Source organism: Telopea speciosissima, chromosome 2 (assembly GCF_018873765.1).
Source record: "Telopea speciosissima isolate NSW1024214 ecotype Mountain lineage chromosome 2, Tspe_v1, whole genome shotgun sequence".
Classification (NCBI taxonomy): Eukaryota; Viridiplantae; Streptophyta; class Magnoliopsida; order Proteales; family Proteaceae; genus Telopea; species Telopea speciosissima.
In genome coordinates this window covers 49161813-49187239 of record NC_057917.1, presented here as the reverse complement: position 1 = coordinate 49187239, position 25427 = coordinate 49161813, and the positions used below count along the sequence as shown (strand labels likewise).

Genomic DNA, 25427 nt, shown 5'->3' with positions numbered 1-25427 from the left:
ACCACATGCTCACTAAAGAGCAGCGCAAAATATAACGAACGCAATTTCAATTTTGGGCTTGTCACCTATTTCATAATTTCTCTTCCATTTGATTTTATTTCATTGAAATAAGGTGTCAAAATCAAACCAAATAAATTTTGAAATGGAAGTGCCGCTTAATAACCTTATGGGTGTTTTTGTTCTGGTTATGTGCTGAGAAACGGCAGGATAGTTTTTTCATTTTTTGTGCTGAGAAACTGTTTTTGACCCACTTGGTAAACCTATTCTGGAAACGTTTCCAGAAGACAATTGGAACACCATTGGTGCTTGATAAAATCTATTTCTGGGAACATGTAATGTGACCAATTTTAATAATATTTGTCTTGAATAATGTACTTTAGATAATAAAGGTTAAAATAAACATTGTAATTAAAAGTTTTATGTCCAATAAAAGTCTACAACAAAGCAAGATGCCAAATATGCTCAAATGGGGTTCTAATTTTCTCCTTTGTTTAAATCAAGCTTCTGAACAGCATCAAGGATATCTTTAAATATCCTTGACCTTTCCTCTGTGTCTTGAATTTCTTCAGTTAACATTCTTTTTTTTTCCTCATCGCCTTGGATTGCTTTTTGTATATATCCCTTGACATAATCTGATGAAGGGGAAGTGCCAGGCGAAGGAGCAGATGTGGACGGTCCCACAGAATCAGTTGTGAGTGGGTTAACTTTGGTAGTAGAGCAATTGATGTCATCATCCACTCATTTGAAAAATTTACAACCATGGTTTTCAACCTATATTCCAAATACATTATTCCATATTAAGATACCATTATTGGTTTAAAAAGGAAAGAATGGATTGAATTTCAATTGAATGTAGAAGTTGATAGTATCATACCCCTATAGATTGCAGGCAACACCAAAATTGTCGGTCTAGGTTTGCTTGTGATTTTGCTTCTCAAACTTTACCTTGTTCCAACCCACATTCAAATAATCGAAATTCGTCCACCCACATAAAAAATGTATTATGATTTGGACATTAAAACAAAAAAAAAAAGCATAATCCAAAACACAAGTAGCCTATTAAAGGCTATATATTTACAAAAGAGATTTTTAAATAGCAGCACAATCAGATCTAAAAAAAAAAAAAAATGCTCCAATCACTCCTCTCTCTTGCTTACACAACAAGACAATAAAACAAGGTGATACTACTCTATGTCGGATCGTACTGTATCACGGGGTTTTACTGCTCAAATCCCTGCCTCTTATAAAAAAAAAGTGATGCATTCCCTGCCATGCATCTATTGGCTCAAATCTTACCTTCTTCAATGTGCTTAGAACCCAAGCATATAAAAGTTTAAAACTATGCTTGAAGCCTAAAACCTAAGCTGCTTATAAGACTCTTGTTATAAAAGCCGAAAGCAAAGCCCAAATCTCATTTTGTTTGAGGGAGGGAGGGGTTGTGATAAATAAAGGTTTTATTAATGCATGTTGCCACTAACTAGCTAGAGATCCCAAATGTTGTTTATATATTGTGAGGCTTGCACCTATTTTCTGGAGATCTCTGGTTTACGGTAATGAAAGGATGTATTTAGTAAATTGGGGGAAAAACTGCATTTCCTTGAAAGCAACACTACTTTAGGTTTAGTTAAATAAAACTTTCCAAATCATAGATCAGGTAGCATTTGGGTTTGGGTTCCACGAGATCCAAATGGGTCTAGAGCTAGTCCTTGTGGTGAAGGTACTCCAAGCCAAATAATAGAAGTTGTCATTTATTATTATTAATATTGATAGCATTTAATTCAAAAGTTAGGGCTTTCAAGGTGGAGAGGTCATTATCAGGTCTGTAAGGTATTTTAACAGAAACCAGGGCAGAATAGGAGATTGTTAGTATCTCAATAACCAGGGGTAAGCTGGGCTGATTTCAAGGTCGAGCAGCCCTGTGGTTAGGACCAATCAGTGACTGGAATCTGAAAGAAACCTCAGAAGTCATTAGGATGTGATTGGCCTAGAAGAGGGTGTCAGCTAGAATAGGGTATGAGCTTTGGATTGGTATGAAACAATGTCTGGACACAGATTTCAATGGAGTTAAGCAGCAGGATAAATTTACAAGAAATGGTAGAAGAGATCTGAAGTGAATGGAGAAGAATACATATGAACTAAGGTCTAAAACGGAACTTCAAAACATAGCAATCACAGGCAACATAAATTACAATTGAATGACATTTTTAATGACTGGAATAAGATTAAAATAAAATATATGAAAGTAGGAACAGCAGCCAAAACAGGGTATGAGCTCTGGATTGGTATGAGCTCAGAAGTCATAGGGATTTTCTTTTTTTCTTTCCATCCAGCAAACTTTTGCTTGCATATGCCAGGTCTAACAAAAGTAGCTTTTTTTGCAAGAAGTGGAAAATAAAGCTTGTTATGAGAGAAACCTGAAGAAGATTTAGAAGGGTTGTTTCCATAGAAGTAAATTTAGAGCATTAAATATGGAAGCCATTATCAAAAGTAGTAGAGCATAAGGTGTTGGCAACCTTATAAGATAGCCAATGTTTTACCATCATATGTATACCACCCAAGGGCAGTAGTACTTGGATATTATTACTTCCCTTCTTGGCCTACTTCATCAAGGAAAACCTGTATATATCTGCTATAACTAATAAGATCACAGGATACTGTGGGTGGGTTGAAGAAGAAGGTTGAAACCTTGTGTCACTGTTTGCCTTGGAAATAAGGTGGTGTGTATTAAATGCAGAGCATGATCTGTAGAATAACTTTGTTGAATTGAAGGTAGAGAACACTACAATAATACAGATAAGCCCATGAAACATAGTATAGGAATGGGAAGTAGTATAGAATAGACTTGACATGAAGGTTGCACCTAGTTCTGTTGTAAGAGAGTTGTATTGATTGTAGCCAAGTCACAGGTACCATTGTCACCTTCATTTTCTCTACATGCACTCCCATGTGCCTCCCTCACACAACTCTCTCCAACAGGATAGTCCCACCTTTTGGGCTCCGTTTGGTTGCAAGGGAAACTAAAGGGAAGGGAAGGGAAGGGAAAAGAAAAAATTTCAAAACTAAAAAGCCAACTTTTGTAAACATTATTATCCAATATCATTGAATAAATTACTTGCCATATTTAGTAATGTTACATCTTCAGAAAGTTGCAAAATTAAATACAAGAAATGCCATGAAAATGCTCAAATGCAAGTGTCAATACAAGGGTTATGCAAGTGTAAATATGATGGAATGAGATATGCACCCTTACTGAAATGGGAAAAAAATAATTCTTAAATGCATCAGGTTGTGTATTGTGAATAACCAAGCACACACCCCCCTTGCTGCCCATTCTAATTGTTCCTTCTTGAATTAAAGCTTGTCTCAGGGAGAAGTAAGCATTAAAAAGTACAACATTACTTCCTATTGAAACCCTGGAATTGCTTACATACTCCTTGAGCCCTGTTTTATATATATTGTGATAACACTCTACATATAGTTCAGTATGATTTGCAGAGCTCCACTCATTAGACTTTCAGCAGAAGATACAAGTCTTACTACTATACTAGCTTAACAGATACAAGGTTATACATCATAATCTCAGATACATAAAAATAAAAAATCAATTCGAGTTTTAGCTTCAATGAATAACCAAGGGCTAAACAAACAAAACTCATACACAATATCCATTAATACATAGGTACAGAGACATAGATTAAACAAATTTAAAGAAGGAAAAAAACCGAAGCATACCTGCCAAGAGAGTTGAACCACTGGGCCACTGAAAATTGTGGGAAACCAAAGGGCTACTGAGAGATGCTCTCCCTCCTTGCGGTGAAGCTGTTGTATCCTCAATGCAGCGGCCTTCAGAGCTTGTGAACAGGGTATGTTCAATCTTAAAAAAAAACCCAGATCCAGTAAGACACAAAGCCAGAGAGAGCGAGAGAGCGACAGAGAAAGATATAGAGAGCAAGAGAGCGAGAGAGCGAGAGAGAGACAGAGAAAGTCAGGAGAGATAGAGGGTACCTGATAACCTTACGAATCTACCAAGCTTGTCGCTGTTAGGGTTTTTTTCTCAGACCCTGTGAAGAGGACGACCTTGTGAGAGAGTTGGAAGAGTGGTTAGGTATAGATTTCAATTTTATCGGGAACAAGTTTGCAATTTTGTGCTGAGAAACGACAGAACATGTTGGACATGTTCCGTCAAAAGTCTTCTAGGGAGCATAAATTTTGATTTTTGTTTCCAAAAACAGTCACAAAAAACACTTCATTATCAAGCGGTTTTTGGGTGTTTTTTCATTTCTCAGAATGGAAAAACACTAGAAACTGTTTCTCGTAAGGTTATCAAGCAGTCACGAAATTACCCAGAAATAGAAATCATACCAAAGCAGGCCTATGTTTTTACCAAAACACAAAAAAAAAAACCCCTATGTTGAGAGCCTGAACTTCAGTCTAATCGTACATAGGCAGCATAGGAGTTCTGCTCCTGCCACTTTCAAAGCTCCCCCGCAATTGCGTACTTCATATATAGAGTCGGTTCAGTTTTCTTTGTCAAGTTAACCAATGGAGAAGTCGAGCAACAGCAGCAGCAGCTCTAACAAAAAGGGTTTATCAATCCGAAATCTTCCAGGCATCTCGAGCAGCAGAATAGAGGAAGAAGCTGGTATCTCACGCCTCGTCGGAGGAATAGTGGAAAAGGGTTTCTCCTCTACTACCACCAGACCCAGTGACAAGAACCCTCCTGGCCCCTTCTCTCTCCCTCGCCCCACTGTTATTCCTTTCCCTGTTGCTCGCCACCGCTCACATGGTCCCGTAAGCACTCTCTCTCCTTCTTTGTCTCTCTTGCTCTTTTTGCTTCTGTCTTTTGTCTAACAATTCCCAATTAATCTCATTGAAAATTATAGTTCAATCGGAACTTAATTTCACAGTCAAAACATTTGGAATAATCTTTAACATATGATTTAATTACTGTTTTCGCAGCATTGGGCTCCGTTGGGTAGTCAAATGCAATACACTGGTGATGTAGATGGTGACAATGAAGATAAAGATGAGACTGATTTTGATCCTATATCGTCTTTTGCCAATCCAATACATAGGAAGCAAAAGAAAAGCTTGAATTTTAGCAGGTGGAGAGAACTAGTAAGGGAAACCAACGGATCTACTATTACCCAAATGAAGGGAATGGATAAACCTGCCATGGTAGAAGGTGGGAAACCAGATGGAGAAAGAGGAAACACCAAAATTATAGATAAAAGGGATAACTTGCTTCACCAATCTGCCCTTGCAATAGCGAATGGGGAACTTCCTGAAAACTCAAATAGGTCATCGCTTCTACCGGAAGATGATGATTCTACTGTCACCCAAGAAAAGAATATGGAGGGACCAACCCTTGTGGAAGTTGGAAACCAGAATGGGGGAACAGAAGAGACTGAAAGTGGAGAAAAGATTAGTATTGTGCTTGACACATCTACCAATAGAGAAATGGAGGAAGAACAGCACAACAATTCAATGAAGTCTCAGTTTAAAAGTGGGATTGCTATTAAAGCTGATTCTTTTTCAGGTTTTCGAGGATCAATGTCCAAAGTGGAACAAGATAATCTAAAATTTTCACCTAATCCAGAAGACATTCGATGTGAGGGACCCAAGTCCATTGATGGCAATCCTGAGCATGGCCAAGGATATATGTCTCTTGAGAATCAAATTGACGCTGAGAATCGTGTGAGGTTGCAGCAAATGTCAGCTGCTGAGATTGCTGAAGCACAGGCTGAGATAATGGAGAAAATGAAGCCTGGATTAGTAGGGGTCCTAAAAAAGCGTGGGCTGAACAAATTGCAGAAGCAAAAAACCATGACATCAGATCTGGATAGTAGTTGCCAGCTGGGAACTCCCAAAGACGAGAATCACGTGGACAAAGCCCCAAAAGGCGCTTCACAATCTGAAGTTGGTGAAAAGTTCCATATTGCGAAAGAAACAGCTGCCAAAGATAAACAGGAGGGACATGTTAATGGTGGTGTTTTGCAGATGTTAGGCACCCAAAACAGCTTGTGGAATGCGTGGAGTGAGAGAGTTGAATCAGTCAGGACATTGAGGTTTTCCTTGGATGGCACTATTTTGGAAAATGCTTTTATCCAAGTATCTAAGACTGGTAAGAACTAAATGTTTAAAATTTAATTGTGTAAGTCTTTTCTTTTCTTTTGGTACTTTACTGAGCCTGAGTTATAGGGTTGAACTTTAATTACTTTGGGAATGCAAATTTCTTGAATCTCTTCTGTCAGATGTTTCTTTTTTCTTTGTTAGTTCAAATCCTGTCTTGGTTTACATTTATGTTCTTTTATTTTCTCTGTGTTCCCTCTTGTGCTGAGCTCCTTCCTATGTTTTTAGTATTTGAGTTTTTTTTGCTCTCATCTATTCATTGTCCTGATCCATGTAACATTCTTCGATATTATTAATGAAAAAAATATAGATGTCCACAACTCAACTGTATGGGAATTTGCATTTTTTTTGGTGAGTAGGGGATTGTTGTCTTAGCTGATCTAGTGGTGATCGTTACCCTGCAACATTGTTAGGACATTTGAAGAAAATGCCTAGAAGGTTAAATAAACAAATATTAGAATCCCACATGGACAAAAAGGGAGGCCTATAAATTATTAGAATCTCCATGCACAAGATGCTGAAAGTTGAACTTAATTTCTGAACTTGAAAGTATCTGAATGGTGTTGAAATATAGGTTTCTGGGTTACAGTTGTGCCTCGAGTAACTTACATAGTGATTTGGCTATTGATTGTTGAATGCTAAAGCTTGATTGGCCAGAGAATGGTGAAAGGTTGGACCATAAATGTGTACGCACAATTGTTGCTCTGAAACCTGGACTAGACTGGATAGGTTTGGGTCAGGATGCTCTAATTACAAAAAGTGGTTTAAGTAGCAGAATAAGCCATTCAAATGATCAGGGTTGTCAGTTAAAACTGTCTGACTGAAATGATTAAAGCATCCAGCCAAGGTTACTGCATGTTACTTATAAGCTTATGTGATTGATTTCAAATATTTTTAAGGAGAAGGATAATATTGATGACACATTGACTAATAGGTGTTTTAGTTGGCCCCTTGATTGACGAGCTGATTGGTAATGGGCCCAAAACAAACTCGGATGGATCCTATGCTAGGGTTTCAGAGATTTATATTGGAACTCTGAATTCAAATAGATTTGAGATTTACAGAAAAAATTCTCAGAAATGGATTAGAATTTAAATATGGTATGTAAAGAGAACCATGGTGTTGGATTGTATGGGCCAGAATACCGTGGGGGTATTCTGGACAATTTCTTCTTTTATTATGTTGCTTTGTATGTGGGTTTTAGTCCCACATCGCCTATTGTAATTCTGTCCTATGTTTTCAATATTATAAATAGATGAGCTTGGGGTGATTATAATCATCCAAGCATTATTCCTAAAACTGTTTTGTTAACATGGTATCAGAGCCAAAATCTCTCTGATCTAGGTTTTCAAAACCGCCCACCTTCCCATTGTTTTTTCTTCCCTTCTCCTTCTCTCGATTTTTTTCTCTCCTTTTTCTCTTTGCTTCTCCTCCCTTCCTAAGGGCAGCACTATAGAGGTGATCATATGATCTAGCTGCTGCCCTATTCCCACCTCTTTTTTTCCTTTTTATGATATAAATTCTGCTCGATAGCTGCTGGTCCTCTATCTGCGATATTTGGAGTTTCCAGAATTTTTGAAGATCCAGCCACTACCATTGTTGAAGGCTGGTTTTCCCTCTGTTGGAGATTCATCTGCGACCTTGACCAGCTGCTCTCAAGTCTCTACCGGTTGTTGAAGACCCCTCATCCCAATCGATTTCCTCTTTTTAGGGTTTTCCAAAACCCTGATAATTATCAATTTTTGGGATTAGGGCTGCTTGCTGCTGATTTTTCTTTTGGAGCTTTTTTATCTTCACCAAGGACATCATCTGCAGGTTCCTGGACAGATTACATCAAGCTTCTACTGCAGTTTTTTTTTGGATCCAACTCCCTACATCGATTTCAGCCAAAACAGGGTTTTTTTCAAAACCCTGCAAATATCGATCTCAGGGTTCTACTTGTCTGATGTTGCTGATTTTTGGAGACCAATCCTCTCACATTAAAAAGTAATACTCCTCCAATTTTCAGCCCTTAACTTGAAGGATTTTTTGGTTTTCTCGTCAAAACAGCCCCTCTCTGCGATTTGGGCTTCTCTACTGTCTTCATGGGTGACTCAGTGGATTCGATTGCTACTTCTATTGGTGATGAACAAGGCAAATCAGATTATCATACCTTTCCTCCTAATCCAATAAAGTTGGATGGCACTAATTACTTGCTTTGGTCTAGGTCTGCTTCCTTTGCCATTGCTGGCCGTGGCCTTACTGGCCATGTTAATGGCACCAGTGTTATGCCAACTGAGATTGGAGTTGCTCAAGGCAAGTGGCTTGCCAACAATGGGGTTCTCATGTCCTATCTGATTGGTTCTATGACTACGGATCTGCAACATAATTTTCTTCTCCTTGACACCGCCTCTGAAATTTGGGCTGCTTGCAAGGAGACTTACGGGCAGCTTGGCAATGATGCCCAGGTATATGAAATCAGGAAGAAGGTCCTTCATACTACTCAGGGAGAATTGACAGTCTCCAAATACTATGCTACTTTACGCAGCCTTTGGTAGCAATTGGACAATTTTTCTGATTTTCACCCAAGTACAGCTGCTGACATTACTTCATACAAGAAACATGTGGACAAGATCAGGGTTTATGATTTTTTGGCTGGGTTGAATGTGGAGTATGATCAGATTCGGGTTCAGATGTTGGGTCACAAACCTTTTCCCACACTTGAACAATCCTATACATTGGTCTCCTCTGAAGAAAACCGTAGGGCTGCCATGTTGCACCCTCCTATTACTGACAGGTCAGCCCTCCAGACTGCTGCCCTGGCTGCTCTTGCACCTACAGGCACTACTTCTGCTGATTCTACTACTGGTACTATTGTTTGTGAGCACTGTCACAAACCTTACCACACCAAAGAAAAGTGCTGGAAACTTCATGGGAAGCCGGCTGACTTTGAAGCTAAGAGGGCTGCCAAGAAAAAGCCAAAGAACAAAGCAAACCATACTGAGTCTGTTACCACTGCCCTTGTTACTGACATTGGTCTATCCCAGGACGATTTACAGGCATTCCTCCGTGTGCTAAGGATTTCCGTTGCTGCTGCCTCTACTACATCCGCTGCTGATGCAGATTCATCACCGAAATGGGCTTATTTCTTTAGAAATAAGTCTAGGGTTGGGTTATATGTATGTTGGGCCTTTGATCCCATGGGTTTTTTTATGTAATAGGCCACTTTTATGGGCCTAAAATATGGGTAATTAGGTTGCTTACGGGATTAGCTGTTTTAATTCCTTAGTTTTGATTTTTATGTAATTAGTGGTCATGTGATCACTTAAGTGATCATGTGACTTGTTTAAGTGGTCATGTGATGTAAGTTGGGCTGGATTAGGATTCTATAAGTCTAGCCATGTTTTGAGTCTATTTCTTTTAGTATTTTAGTTTCTTAGTAGTTTTTTTTTTTTTTTTTGATGAATAAAAATTTAATTACGAAGAAAGAAGAGGAATATACAAGCCTTAGGGCAAACAACAAAGAAGCTAGAGACTAGCTGGTGTGTAAAATGGAGGTAGGAAGACCCCAGGAGACAACAATAAGCCTGTTCCTTGGGGTATCCTTAACACCAGCAAGGGGGAGGGAACCAGCTTTAGATGAAACATCAAAGAAGATGACTTTCCAAATCTTGTCGAAAGAGCGGGAGTTGGACGTCCATCTTCTAAGGTTTCGCTCCATCCAAATGTGGGAGATAGCGGCAAGCTTCCCAATCGAATCACATATTGAGTTGCCACCAAAAGTCATATCAATCCAAACCCATTCTCTGGAGAGAGGCAGCGGCGATCTCCGGGCTGGCCAACAGTGGCAAAGGACACGGTTCCAGATGGAGGCAGCGAAGGGGCAAGAGAAGAACAGGTGGTCTGCATCTTCGTGCCCATTCCAACAAAGGCAGCAGCTGGAGGAGACTTGCATATTGCGATGCAAGAGGAAGTCTTGGGTTGGGAGGCAATTTGATAAGGCGCACCAACCGGTAAAGCTCTGACGAGGGATGTGCCCTCTAAACCAAACCACTTTATGCCAAGGATAGGGGGTCCCTCTATGTCTAACCATGTCCCAAGCGGAGTAGGAGCTGAAACTGCCAGAGGGGGAGTGAAGCCACAAGATGGTGTCACCTCTACCACGATGACCGGGGGGGATAGGGGGAAGGGAGCTCCAGAGATCTGCCAAGGGAGGATGGGAGGGGGGGGGACCAAGAGCCTCTGGTGATGATGGAAGCCACAAGGGTAGATCTGTCTAAACCAGAAGCATAAATGACACGGGGGCTGACAATGGAAGCAAGGACACCTGAGGGATGCCATTTGTCTAGCCAAGGGTAGGTGTGTAACCCATCATCAATCCTGCAGGATATAGCTCCCATGGCTATGTGCCTTACTTGGAGGATTCTACGCTAGGTCCAGGAGGAGTTTGGAGTAGAGCTAACAGTCCAAATGGAGTGTCTGCGAAGAAGCCCAGCATACACCCAGGTGGTCCAAATGCTGGTTTTGTTGGAGAGGAGCTTCCAAATTAGCTTAAGAGAACCAACAAAGTTAATGTCTTTAATCCTTCTGAGACCAAGACCACCTTCAGATTTGGGGCAGCAGATGGAGGACCATCTTTTGGGATGGAGGAACCTAGCTGAATCCACACATTTCCAAAGGAAAGCACACATAATAGATTCGACAGCCTTGATGGTAGCCTTGGGAAGGCCAAAGACTCCGCACCAATAGATGTAGCACGACTGAAGAACCGACCTGATGAGCTCGAGATGACCCGCATAGGATAAAAGTTTGGCCTTCCAAAGCTGCAGCCTCTTGCGGAGGAGATTAAGGATAGGGTTGCAATGGTGGGCTGAAAGTCTGGCAGGGATGAGGGGAAGGCCAAGGTAGCGGACGGGTAGGGTGCTAAGGGAAAAGCCTGTGATGGCAGTGAGGGTGACTTTGGTGGTATCGGGGACCCCAGTGAGGAAGATTTGGGATTTAAGGAGGTTAATGCGAAGACCAGAAAGCCCCTGGAAGAGGTGGAGGGAAGACATGATGGACTCTAAGGAGAGAGGTTCAGCCTTAGAGAAAATCATGAGGTCATCAGCGAAGGCAAGGTGGGTTAGGTTGGTGGGCTTACATTTGGGAATGGGGGAGATGAGATGGAGATCAGTTTTGGATTGCAGGCTACGAGAGAGAACCTCAAGGGAAAGGCAAAAAAGGAAGGGGGAGAGGGGGCAGCCCTGACGAATACCAACAGAGGAGTTAAAGTAGCCCGCAGGACTGCCATTGAGGAGAGCGGAGAAGCGAGGGGTGGAGATGCAAAAATGGATCCAGTTGACAAAGGTGGGAGGGAAGGACATCTTAAGAAGGGCTTGGGAGATGAAGTCCCAGCGGATGGAGTCAAAAGCTTTGTGGATGTCTATCTTCAGAAGGGCTGAGGGAGAGATGGATTTACGGTGAAAGCCTCGAACAATTTCCTGGCGAAGGATAATGTTGTCCGTGATGCTTCTCCCGAAGATGAAGGCGGGCTGGTTGGAGTTGATAAGGGAATCAATGACAAGCTGGAGCCTGTTGGCTAGAATTTTAGCAATGAACTTGTAGAGGAGATTACAGAGGGAGATGGGTCTGAAATCAGGCATGGAAGAGGCTCCTTGGGATTTTGGGATGAGATAGAGAAACGTGTGATTTATGCTTTGGATCTGATGGGGGTTGAAGAAAAAGCTCTTAATGGTCTTAATAAGGTCAGCTCCGATGATGTCCCAACAAGTGGAGAAGAACCCCATACTGAAACCATCAGGGCCAGGAGCTTTACTAGCCTGGTGAGAGCGAACAGCAGTAACAATCTCAGAGTCAGAGGGAATGGAGCAGAGAGAGTTGAAGAGGTGAGGAGGAACGAATTTGTTGATAAGGTCGGCCAGGATGGGGGCTTGGGTGGTGGAGGGGGGGCAGAAGATGCCAGTGAAGTAGGACAACTTCAGATTTAATTTCTTCAACAGAGGAGAGGACCGAGCCATCGGAGGTGGTGAGGGAGAGAATGGAGTTGGAGTTGGACCTAGCTTTGAGAGAACGGTGGAAGAAAGCTGTGTTCGAGTCGCCAAGCTCGAGCCATTTAATCCTGGATTTCTGTTTGAGGAAACTTTCCTCAAGGGAGAGAGAGGAGGACAACTCAGAGGCAGCGAGGCTCTCTTCTGTAGCAAGGGAGGAGTTGAGGGGGTCGGACTGGAGGCGGGACTGGACAGGGGAGAGGGTGTCGCTGCAAGAGGAGACACGGGAGGAGATGTTTCCAAAGGTGATAGAATTCCAGGACTTAAGTGCAGATTTGACAATTTTGAACTTTAAAGAGAAGGCAAGGAGAGGGGAGGAGAAGGACTGTACCGGAGTGTCCCAAGCTGCTTGGACAGTGGGGAGAAAACCAATGTGGGAGGACCACATGTCAAAAAACTTAAAGGGTTTGGGACCAAAGGATAAGTACGGGAGGACAAAGAGAGAGATGGGGGTATGGTCAGAGAGGCCGGGAAGGTCGAAGACTGCATAAGAAGAAGGAAGGGGTGAGAGCCAGGTGTCATTTACGAGGACTCGGTCAAGCTTACACGCTACTCTGTCAGGGCCAGAGCGCTTATTGTGCCAAGAGAGCTCAGCACCCGACCATCTAAGGTCGTTTAGCCCCGTATCCTCGAGACAAGAATTGAAGGCATCAACAGCTTGGTGGTCAATGGGGGACCCTCCCAATTTTTCATGGCTATAGCGGACAACATTAAAGTCGCTACCCATGCCCCAAGGGGCGGAACCAACAGACAGAGTAATGGAGCGGATGTGATTGTGAAGGTGATCAGAGACGCTAAGATGAAGGAATTAGGGGGAGGCGGAGGAGACCGAGATATGGAATTTGGAAGGATCCTAGAGGACCCAGATGCGGCCATTTGGAGAGTGGGTGTAGTTGGAGAGGAAAGACCAAGAGGGAGCAAGAGAGTAAGCGATGCGGGAAGAGTTGGGTTCAAGAACTTTTGTTTCAAGGAGGCAGCAAAGGGAGGATTTGATACGGTCACGAATCTCAGCTTGTTTGGCCGGGGCATTGAGGCCACAGACATTCCAAATGGTCCAAGGGATCATGGTCAAAGGGGGGGAGGGGGCAACCAACCTTCGGTGGGGCTGACTCTAGACCCCGGGGGGATACTTCGGGGCCTAAGGCGGTACTCTCCCAAGGGGGGAAAGCGAACCAGAGGGGAAGAGGGGGAGGGAGGGAATAGAGATGAAGGGTAGTGGGCCATAGTGGAACCGGGTGGTGGGTCAAGGGCTGGTTTGGAGTGGTTCGGCCAAGGGAGGAAAGGGGTTAAGGCATTTGTTAGATGGGTTGGGTGGGTTAAGAGGGCGGGGTGGGTCGGGTCAGTCAAAGAGTTGACATAAGATGGGACAAAAGGGGGTGAGTGGTTAGGTGGGACACGTGAAGGGAGGAGATGCTTTGAAAAGGGAGAGGAAGGCCTCGAGAAAGGTGTGGTTGGGTTAAAAGGGGTTAAGCTGTGTTTTGGATTTCCAAAAGTGGAAGAGGAGCAGGACAAAGGCAAAAGGGGTCTGCAGATCGTCGTCGCAGATCAGGCTGTTCTCGAGAGTATCATTCGAGGGTGCTACATCACTGTCATCGCCAGGATCGAGAGACTGAAGCACCACGAATCTGTTGTGGTCAGCGTCAAAGGATCCGAGAGGTAGGTGGGTATCGAGAGGGCCGCCAAGGCAGGGAACCTCACCGGAGCCACGCAAGCTTTTTAGATGATGGTTCCGTTGTTTTTTCCGGCCACGTGAAGGTTTCAAGGGACCTTCGGGCAGATGAGAGTTGCCTTCCATCGAAGCAGTAATCGCCTGGCCATGAGTAGCAGCGTCATCTTCAACCAAGTTATCGATCGTAGCAGCAGCTTTATCTTCCACAAGGGCTTCAACCTCCTCCACAGTAAGTAGCGCTGTTTTGGTGTCATCGAAAATTGTCTCAACTACATCCGAAGGAACTGTAGTATTGATTGAAGGAGACGGCTGAGCAGTAGAGACATCAACAGCGGCATCTACTGCCGGAAGACACTGCTTCGAGGGATGACCGAAGGTTTTGCAGATGGAACAGTAGTGGGGAAGCTACTCGTAGGTCACCCTTTGAGAGAAAGAATGGCCACCTTCCTGGATGATGACATAGTCAGGGGGAGGGTCATCTGCCGAGATTTCCACAGATGCGTGCGAAGGATAGGCGATCCATTTTCTTGGTGAGCTCGTCGGAGGAGAGAGGATTGCCGATGTTCGATCCGACGAGACTGAGTCCAGAGGCACACCAATAGTGAAGTGGGAGACCAGGCAGATTGACCCAGACAGGGATGGATTTGAGGTCGATTTTGTTGAGGGAGGAGCGATGGTCCCATTGCCGGAGGAAGATCGGTTTCTTGCCAACCAACCATGGACCACCCTCTTAAGGCTCGAGACTTGTCGGAGAATTTGAAAATGAAGATGCCGCTGGATAGAAGGTAGGTGAAGACAGCCCCTGCCACGCGCCATTGCTTCTGCAGTGAGGATTTGACGATGTGGAAGGGTGGACGGGCTCCAAGAAAATGTCCCACGAGGCAGTAGTGCCATTTGGAAATCTCATCATCGAGCAGGCCCTTGGGACAGAAGCCTACCCTGGAATCATCAACGATGGTGGGAGGGACAAAGTGTAGGGAATGTCTGTCAGAGGTGACAGAGGGACTGCCGGAGAAGAGGGAACTCCAAGTGTTGGGAGGGGGGGTGCAATGGGGTTGTACAGGGCTGGGTGGAGAGGTTAATGCAGGGTGTGGGGGAGGAGAGGTTAATGCATGGTGTGTGGGTGATGCGGGGGGTGAAGCAGAGGGGGAGGCAGCAATGTTAGGTGGTTTATGGATAGCGAGTGCAGGGTTGGAAGAAGGGGAAGAGGATGTTGCAAGAGAGGGGGTTGGGGTAGCGATTGCAGCGTCGGGGTAGGTAGCAAACAGGGCTACCGGAGGGGGCGGAGTCATCTCTTCCGGCTACTCATTCGTGAATGCCCAATTGCCATTGTTGATTTCTTAGTCAGTTTAAGTTACCTAATAGGTTAAGGATTGGGTTAGGCCTTTCTGTTTTTAGAGTAGAAGTCTATTTTTGAGTCTTTTATATAAGGTTGTAAGGGGGCAAAGCCTTGAATACGAATTTCATTAATGAAAAAAGCTTTTGCATGTTGGCTGTCATTGTTGCTGCTCCTATGCTCCTTGTGAGTGTGCATCCTTGTGGTTCTATCAAGGTGGAAACGGTTTGGTGGAATCCAATCGACTCCTTGCGCCGTGACGGCCAGGAGGATCCCAATTGAAGGTGGTTCTATCCTTCACTTCTGTCCAAGTTGCTGCTAGTGGATTTTTGCTGTAACTTGTTCATTAATTTCTTCTTCGAATCCTCTACTCCCTTCCTCAATTGATCCCCCTTTATTTTTGCTTGAATTCCATTAAAACCTAATTTCATTAAACTCTAGATTTTGCTGCTCAGCCATATTTGTCCATCAAAACCCTAATCCCCTTATCCTTCATTAATTTCCCCAAAACCCATAGTCGATCCTGACTTACTGCCCAGTTTTACAGAATTTTCAAAACACTTAAAACTTTATGATTCCTACATTATTAGAGTCCTATAAACCTGCCTAGCCATACCCCCCTAAGCCCCCCTTCCATTATCCTAACCTAAGCCCTAGATTTGACCTAAAACTACAATTCTGTCCTACTAAAACTGCATAACCAACAGCCCCTTAGTTCCTTGTTATTGGTCCTGGTTTAATTGGCTTCTAGTAGGGCTTTACCCTATCTAAAACTACATTAGCTGTTCCTGCCAACTCTTCTGCCCCTTCAGGTTTACACTTTGCCCGGTCAGGTATTCCATTTGGTGGTCACTGTGCTTCTATAGCTTCCCATCCTTGGATCATAGATTCTGGAGCTACAAACCACATGACCGGTTCCTCTAGCCTGTTTCATCGTTATTCTCCCGCTTCTGGGAAAGATAAGGTCAAAGTAGCTGATGGTTCCCTTTTTTCTATATCGGGAAAAGGAATCATCAACTGCACTTCCTCTCTTCCGTTGTCCTCTGTGTTACATATTCCTAATTTTACTACTAACCTTCTTTCTATTAGTAGTACTACTCGTGATCTTAATTGCAAAGTAACCTTTTTCCCTTCTCCTTATGTCTTCAGGATCTGGGCTCTGGGAAGACGATTGGCTTGGGTAAAGTACATGGTGGATTGTACCTGCTTGATGATGGTCGTTTCACTCCACCACCATTATCTTCTCCGTTCCACCAGAACTCCTTGGCATCTTCTGAACCTTACCAATGGTACTCTAGATTAGGTTACCCCTTATTAGGAATTTTAGCACATTTGTTTCCTAGTTTGGTCACTCAACATACTAAGGATGACTTTTTTTGTGAGGCTTGTGTTCTGGCCAAACAGACACGTTCAAATGATCAATTTTCAAATAAAAGGTGTTCTTCTTGTTTTCAATTGGTGCATTCTGATGTTTGGGGCCCTAGTCGTAGAACATCTATTTCTGGTCATCGTTGGTTTGTCTCTTTCATTGATTTTCATTCTAGGAACACATGGGTGTATCTATTGCACACAAAAAATCAGGTTTTTTCATGTTTTCAGCACTTTCATATAATGGTCCAAATTCAGTTCCAGGCTACTCTCAAAATATTGAGAAGTGATAATGGAACCGAGTATAAAGAATCTCAATTTCAAAAATATTTGTCTGATCATGGCATTATTCACCAGGCTAGTTGTGTTGATACCCCTTCCCAGAATGGTGTGGTAGAATGGAAAAACCGCCACTTGTTAGAGATGGCCAGGGCTTTGATGTTTGCTAGGCATGTCCCAACTCCATATTGGGGAGATGCCGTTCTCACTGCTGCCTATCTCATTAATAGATTACCTTCTCGGGTTCTTGACTCCCGTAGCCCATTTGATATTTTACTGGGGAGCTCCTCTTTTATTGTACCTCCCAAGGTGTTTGGTTGTGTGTGTTATGCTAGAGATACAAGATCTCCAGGCAAACTTGAACCTAGGGGGTTATATTGCATTTTCTTGGGTTATTCTCCAACCCAGAAAGGTTATAAGTGTTACCATCCCCCTTCCCGCCGTACTTTGGTTAGTATGGAGGATTTTCAACTCCAATATACTCACCTATAAAAGGGGTGGGACCAACAGAGGGCATCTTTAAGCCACTACAGCACCAATACCCATCCAGTTGTCGGCTCAAGATCCAGATCCTTCCTCTCCTGGTGAGCCCTCTTCTTCCGACCTACCTATTGCTCCTCGCAAAGGTACTAGGACTTGTACTCTGCATCCCATATCTCGTTTTGTTTCTTATGGTTCTCTTTCTCCTTCTTTTCGTGCATTTGTATCTTCTCTTTCTTTTATTTCGATTCCTAAAAATTGGCAGGAAGCATTTACAGATGGAAAGTGGAAGGCAGCAATGTTGGAAGAAATGAGAGCACTACACAAAAATAATACGTGGGATCTTGTGGCTTTCCCTCCAGGGGAAAAAGCAGTTGGATGTAAATGGGTCTCTGTGGTCAAACAGAAGGCTAATGGTTCAATGGATCGATATAAGGCACGTTTGGTTGCAAAGGGGTTCACTCAAACTTATGGAGTTGACTATTAGGAGACCTTTGCACCAGTGGCAAAACTCAACACTGTCAGGGTGTTATTATCTTGTGTTGCAAATTTTGGCTGGGATCTTCAGCAGTTGGATGTAAAGAATGCCTTCCTCCATGGGGAGCTTGAGGAGGAGGTATATATGGACATTCCACCAGGCTTCTCCGATGACAGGACCAAGGGCAGGGTCTGTAAACTGAAGCGTGCCTTGTATGGGTTGAAGCAGTCACCTAGAGCCTGGTTTGGCAGATTTCACAAGGTTATGATTTCAGCAAGCTACAAGCAAAGCAATGCTGATCACACTTTGTTTTTCAGACGAGTTGGTGACAAGGCAACCCTTTTCATAGTCTATGTGGATGATATTGTGGTTTTTGGTAATGATGGTGATGCTATCAAGAATTTGAAGCGCTTCCTTGGCCGTGAATATGAGGTAAAGGATCTTGGACCTCTAAAAGACTTTCTAGGGATAGAAATTGCTCGATCTTCGAAGGGCATCTTTCTTTCTCAAAGAAAATATATCCTTGATCTATTGTCTGAGACTGGGCTGCTAGGTTGTCATCCTTCCGATACTCCTATGGAAGCTACCACAAGACTTAAGGAGGAAGAGGGTGTACCTGTTGACAAAGGTTGTTATCAGCAATTAGTTGGCAAACTAATCTATCTCTCTCACACACGACTTGACATAGCCATTGCTGTAAGTTTGGTGAGCCAATTTATGCATGATCCCTAATCCTCTCATGGAGGTAGTTCGTCGTATTTTGCGGTATTTGAATTCTGCACCAGGAAAAGGAATCCTTCTCTCTCCCAATGGTCACTTGAAGATTGAAGTTTATACTGATGCCGAGTGGGCTGGCTTCACTGACAGAAAATCAATTTTTGGCTATTGTTCCTCTGTGGGTGGGAACCTTGTCACATGGCGCAGCAAGAAGCAGAATGTTGTGGCAACGTCTAGTGCTGAAGCAGAATTTTGTGCGATGGCTCAAGGAATTTGTGAACTCTTATGGCTTAGAGGATTGTTGCAGGATATCGGTGTTACTATCCACCTTCCCATGATGCTTTATTGTGACAATAAAGCAGCCAGTAGCATTGCTCATAACCCTGTCCAGCATGATCGTAATAAGCATGTGGAGGCTGACCGACATTTCATCAAGGAGAAGCTCGAAGCTGGACTCATCTGTGTTCCCTTTATGAAGTCTGCTGATCAGTTAGCTGATGTGTTCACTAAGGGACTAAGTGGCGAAGTGTTTCTTCCTTTCTTAGTCAAGTTGGGCATGCCGCATGCATGACATATATGCTCCAACTTGAGGGGGAGTGTTGGATTGTATGGGCCAGAATACCGCGGGGGTATTCTGGACATTTTCTTCTTTTATTATGTTGCTTTGTATGTGGATTTTAGTCCCACATCGCCTATTGTAATTCTGTCCTATGTTTTCAATATTATAAATAGATGAGCTTGGGGTGATTATAATCATCCAAGCATTATTCCTAAAACTGTTTTGTTAACACATGGACCAACCCAGCTTCTACTCAGAAGTTCAGAACTTATTCTAGGATCATCAATTTCGTTATCTGTCCTAGGGTTTCAGTTGATTTATAAACCCTGAACTGGATTCAGAATTCAAAGAGTAGTTCTGGATCCCAAGCACATCAAAACTTAATTTCAAATTACAAAACACAGAGTGGATTGAGATTTTTAGCTGATAATATATAGTTGATTAGAAAGAAACATGCAGAACTGGGAAAGAAAAGCAAGTTAACAATCTGACCTTATTGTTTTGATAGACGCAACCCTATAAATTCAGCCCTATAAATTGAAATAGCAGATTTGATTAATTGAAGAAAGGAAAGAAAAGCAAGAAAATAAGAAAACAAACTATTCACATTAACAGTTTCAGTCTGATCATCGAATCTGATGAAAAGAGACCCATTCTTTTATCTAAATAGAAATATTCATACCAAAAGCCATGCAATAAACTAATTATATCACTATGAATAAACCATGGTAAACTCCTAACTGACTTGGCAAATGATTCATAAAGAGACCTAACTAAGTAGACAATTGGCTCTCTTGAAACCTGCTGAGATAAGAGTACCTAACCTAGTCATAGTTGTTATGGTGACAACTGCCAAGGCAGTGGTCAGCCCATGATGTCTTGGTTGGGACCAAGGCACCAAAGTGGGTGTGGTATATTACATTCCAGACCACATTTTATGCTAATTATATGCCTTTCTTCTTTCTCTATATTTTATAGCTTCATGTCCTGTTTCCTTGAGATTCAATGCAACCAGAAGCCCTGAGCATCAAGGAGTGCCACACGTTGACAAATATGAACTTAGTAATCTCTAACCTTGGAAACAGGTGGAAAGAAGTCCAGCCTAAGTAGACTTTAAAACCATCTAATAATCATGGTACAAAATTTCGCGAAATATCGCCGAAATTTTGGTAATTTCGACACTACCGAGACGAGATGGGCTTCCGAAATGAAAAAAGTTCAAATTTCGGCGAAATTTCAGTATATCTCGGTATATTTCGTAGAAATACTGTGTATTGAGCAGTATATTTCGGTAAATTTCGGTATATTTCGGTAAATTTCGTAGAAATACTTTGTGTAAGTATTGAACTATTGACTATTATGAAGTTTATGAGTTATGACTTATGCACTTATGACTTTATGAGTTTAAATTTTAAAGTTTAAACTAAAGGCTACATTTGACTTTATTTTTGTTTCATTACTTTGTTTAAATTTCTTATTATGTCTTTTAGTACTTAAACAATATGTATTTAACTATTTTATACAACAGGGTCCGACCGTATACAGTCAATCAAGGGTGCAAACCCAAAACACCACTTTGAGTTCATTTTTTTTGCAATATGAAGGTTTAAATGTGTTTATTTAGCTTAAATAAGGGTATTCATGAAGTAGCAGGCCTAGATATGGCCAAATACCCACCTAGATGGACTCCCGAAATATTGCAGAAAAAATGCAATATTTCGGCGAAATTTCGCCAAATTTCGGATATCTCGGTAGGCCCAAGATACCGATATATCGCGAGATATAGTACTATGCTTATAATCCGAACTCATTAATGGAAGAGAAGTACATATAAGCCCTTTCACTTGAAAGCTATCCTATTCAATCATGACAAACACTCTAAAGTGGAGGCTTTTGATAAATCAAAGGCTAGGAATCTTTGCTCGGCATGGTCCTGCAATCACGGGCTTAATGGTCGGCCCTATATTTAATGGGCGATTGCATATTCGAAGTCTTGAAAACTACTTGAATGAATATTTTTTGGTAGATTAAAGAAATTGAAAACCGTCCCTTTTATTGCGTAAAAACATATATTTAATGAGTTGCCCTGTGGGGGGTTGATGGAAGGGAACATTCGTATATAACAGCTTATCAGCTGCAAGAAAACATGCATATGTAGCCAATTATTAATTTGCTAATACCATCAGGTTGGCTTGACCTAGTAGCCTCTTGGGTCTGCCTCCTGGTCTCGTTTTAAACATTACTGCCAATTTTTGTAGGTTGAGAATATCTTTTTGATAGGTCTACATCTAGCCCTTATTAAGCTGGATACTTTGGTTTTAGCCTGGCTTATAGGAAGGATTATGTTACATGGGAACGGCTCTATGATTGGGTACATGTATGTGTCGAATACTCAGAACATCTCTCCCTCCAAAACTTAGACTGCTAGGCTAAAATGTATCAAAAAGGGGGTTAATGCGTTAAAGGAAATGGGTTAATCTTCTTGTTTTTCTTCTTTTTCATAGCCATGTTTAAGTGTTTGAATTATGGTGGATGTTGAACACATACTCATACCCTTGTGGTGTCATGTACTCCTAGGGGAGTAGGAGTACATGAAGTGTCCCTGTAACAGATGAAGAATCTAGCCCGCACATCGACCTGAACTTACTGAAAGAGCTTGGATTCAGATTAGGTTAATGAATTCACCCCATCATTATGTGCTTCGTGCTAATTTTCTTGGATATGTTGGCCCATCATTTTTTGCCAACTTCCTTTATATGCCATTTTAGTTCTCACGGTATTGTGAAAAGGTTTCATGCTTTGACTGGGTTTGGTTAAAGCTAGAGGTTCATTTCATACATGTCTGCAGTGTAGCAAGCAAATTGGGTTGATTTGATTCATTTATTCAGCATCAGTTATCACTGAAAATGTGACAGATGGGTTTTGTACCCCATACCCTCTTTTTCATTCTATAGGTGATATCCCCAATCATGGTCAATTAAGTGTTGATAATGTCACTGAACGTGATTTCCTGCGAACTGAGGGGGATCCTGGTGCTTTAGGGTACACAGTTAAAGAGGCAATAGCAATGACAAGAAGCATGGTGAGTTTACATACATCTTTTGCTCATATTACAATTATGCTCTTTAGCAACTAGGAAATGTTTTACATATTACAGTCACTTTACCAGCTTATAGGTGGGAGGCGACAGATGATAATATCCAAATGCTAGTATCCTTATTCCTTAGAATCATATTTCTACATTCCATTGTCACATGGTGGCTTCTAGTGGATGTATAATATGCCTTCCAATTGTAGTCTAGGCATTTATGATGGTTGCTGCAAAGTCATTGTTGAAGAGATTGGAGCTAATTTCTTTGGTTGAGCAGAGATCTGAGATCGTCTTGGAACTCAGTGAGGTGATATAGAAAATTGGAAAATGTGAGCTTCAAAGATTGAAAAGTGTTATTGGTGGGAGAGGATATTGTTGAGAACTGTGGGATTAGTATTTTAGCATCTTACATTAGGTTAAATTAGGGTTTCACTTTGTTTCCCTCATTTACCTTTTTACCCCTTTTGGGTTGTAACTCTATTATAAATAAAGAGGACCTCTGTCATTAATAACAATTAACAAGCCATATTATTCTCCCAAACTCTGATTCTGAACTGATATATATTTCCAAAATTGGGCTTTGTTTGGGGGCAGGGGTATCTGTTAACAGAAGAGAATTAGAGCTCAATGCTTGGATGATTTAATCAGCATCCAAGCCTCTTTATTTATAATAGAAGAATAGAATGACAAAACAGAATTACCCCATATAGAGTCGGTTGTAGTGGGAAACATATAAAAAACCCTAAATACCCTCACGGTTTACATAATGCATTATTCTAACACTCCCCCTCAAGTTGGAGCATAAATATCAAGCATGCCCAACTTGACTAAAATAAGATGAAAGACTTTCCCACTTAACCCCTTAGGCCCCGTTTGTTTAGCGGAATAGTTTGCAAAGGGTGGGAAAGTTGTGGTAAAATGCTGACATGTCATTGCAACAATCCCACCCCAGGCTGTTTGTTTGCAAGGGGGTGAGAATGTTGAGATAATGGAGGGAACATAATCATTACCATTGTCTGCTGACATGGCATTGCAAATCCCATAATTTTCCCACCCCTTGGCTTTACAAAGTCCCACGAAATACGTGGGATTTTGCAACTTTCCTATGGAATGCTACAGTAATCCATCAACTCTTTATTTTTTCAAACACATGGGACCCACCTGTCAGTAATCCCACAACTCTCCCACCCCATAAACCCCTCTAAACAATGAATACATTAGCTAATTGATCAACATAATTCACAAAGGGAACACAGATCAGCCCTTCTTTGAGCTTCTCCTTGATAAAGTGCCTATCCACCTCCACATGTTTGGTACGGTGATTTTCCGTCAAAAATTGAGAAGAAAGATGAAGTTTTTTGACACACTAGAGGAATTCTCACCGAGACCAGGCGAGATCTCAACTGGTCTCCGTCGAGTTCTGTACATATTTATATTGGGTTTTGGTTCAATCTCGGTCGAACCGAGATCTCGGCCGAGATAATGGACTGGTTCTATTTCGCCTATCATCTTGTTTCGGTAATCCAAAATAGCGAGATATTACCAAGATCTCGGCGAGTTCTTGTTCCATGCATGTAACCGTATCAAGCAAATAACCACCACTATATAAAAGAAGAAGATGATGAAGATGAAACTAAGGAAGAGGAAGAAGAGCCACGAGAGAGAAAGTTAAGGAGAGAAGAAAACTGTTGATAGTTTATGTTGTGTTACTATCGACAGTGGCAATGTATTGTAATATACTAACCAATAAAGAAAGAAAGTTACATACCTGCACCTCACTTATCAATACAACATAGGCCATAAAATAAGAAAAGAAAAAGGAAAGACTATATTGCCCCTTCAGCTCTGCGGTAGACATAATAGCTATTATTTAAAACTTGCCATGGTTGTCACGGCATCTAGGCGACCCTTGCGTTGGAAGAGGGAAAAAAACAAGGCGACACCAATAAGGTGCCTAGGCAACCAAGGCTTCCAGCAAAGGGCACCTGGACACCTAGGTGACGCCTTGACAACTACGATTCTTTACTTTTGCATATCTTCTTCTTATTTCTGTCTCTTTTCTTTAGTTTTTGTTTACAGAAGTTAATAATAATCTGTCTACTTTATTCTTGTTAATTTAAATTCTGCTTACTGGTTAAAGTCCTGGTTTGCATTCTGATTTCTGAAATCAGAACTTGCCATCGAATACTAAAGTCCTATTGCTAGTCTGATTGCTAAAAACTCTAGTTTCTGGTTTTGATTTCATATTCTGATTTCTGGTTCTTGTTTTCTGATTATTTTATCTTATTAGTTCAGTTTAAAAACTCAAACTTGATGTTTTAATCTCTATATAGAAGTACTTTTCTTCCTCGATTTTCAGTTTCCTTATTCAAGTAGGATTTTTACATAGTTCAGAATCTGGATGTCAGAATTTGTTCTAATTTTGCAGAAGTGTTTTCCACCCCATAATAAGTCTCCGACCAATCTTCTAGGCCAATTAGATATATTTTAAAGTTGTTTCTGAAATTTCTCCTCAAAACTGGTTGTGTTCTATTCCTGGATTCTGGTTTTTGCTCTGATTTCTAAACCCTATTCTTTAGGTGATTAGGATCTATATGGCAACCATTCTGTTTCAAAAAATTGATTCTGAGTCAGAATCGATTTTTTCTGTTTCTGGATTTTTGGAGTAATTCTGTACCAACAAATGTTGTATGGTAATGTAAAAAATTGTTTCTGCCATCTGGCCTCATCAATGCCAGTTTGGTCACAGCCAATGCCTTAAACCTCAGCCTTGTCTCCTTCCCTGTCCCCATCCCCATTTTCATCTTCTCCTTCTTGGCAGTGGCAGCCTCCAACTCCTCCAACCCAATCTTCCTCATCTCAGCATCCATCCCTTCCAGTGCCTTCTCCCCCTCCTTAAAGGGCTTCTTCTTAGGGCACGCCCCTGCCTTATTCCACTCCCCTTCAAAATGCAAAGGCGAGAATGTGGTCACTATCACGTCCATGGCATCCCCACCACGCCTGTCTATTACGGCCTTGAGGGTCGGTCGTGTTGAAGGGTTTCCTGTAAAAATCGTAGAAACCCATCTCGCTATGGTTGAGACCAGGGCAGTAATGGCAGCCCTGCACCGATCCCTTCTTGTTGTATAGTGCTGGGTGGAGAAACCAATGTCTCACCGACAGCACCAGCATGTCCATCTCACCCATTTCCGATGCCCACCTCTTGTCCACTGAATCCAAGGAGAGCCTATTGTAATTGAAGCCAGTGTTGGATTTCTCGATCCCATTGACGAGGAATGGAGACCAATACGAG

At 42.0% G+C, this 25427-nt stretch overlaps 1 protein-coding gene across 1 annotated transcript in view; it reads left to right on the top strand.

The window, feature by feature from the left end:
- Nucleotides 1-4502: 4502 nt before the first annotated feature.
- The window catches only part of LOC122652370 (transcriptional elongation regulator MINIYO), a 55535-nt gene continuing 34610 nt past the window's right edge, over nucleotides 4503-25427 (top strand). The window contains exons 1-4 of the mRNA XM_043846083.1: nucleotides 4503-4791; nucleotides 4960-5629; nucleotides 5669-6124; nucleotides 21999-22126. Coding sequence (XP_043702018.1) covers nucleotides 4543-4791; nucleotides 4960-5629; nucleotides 5669-6124; nucleotides 21999-22126 — 1503 coding nt within the window. The 5' untranslated portion in view covers nucleotides 4503-4542. The remainder of the gene's footprint in view (nucleotides 4792-4959; nucleotides 5630-5668; nucleotides 6125-21998; nucleotides 22127-25427) is intronic.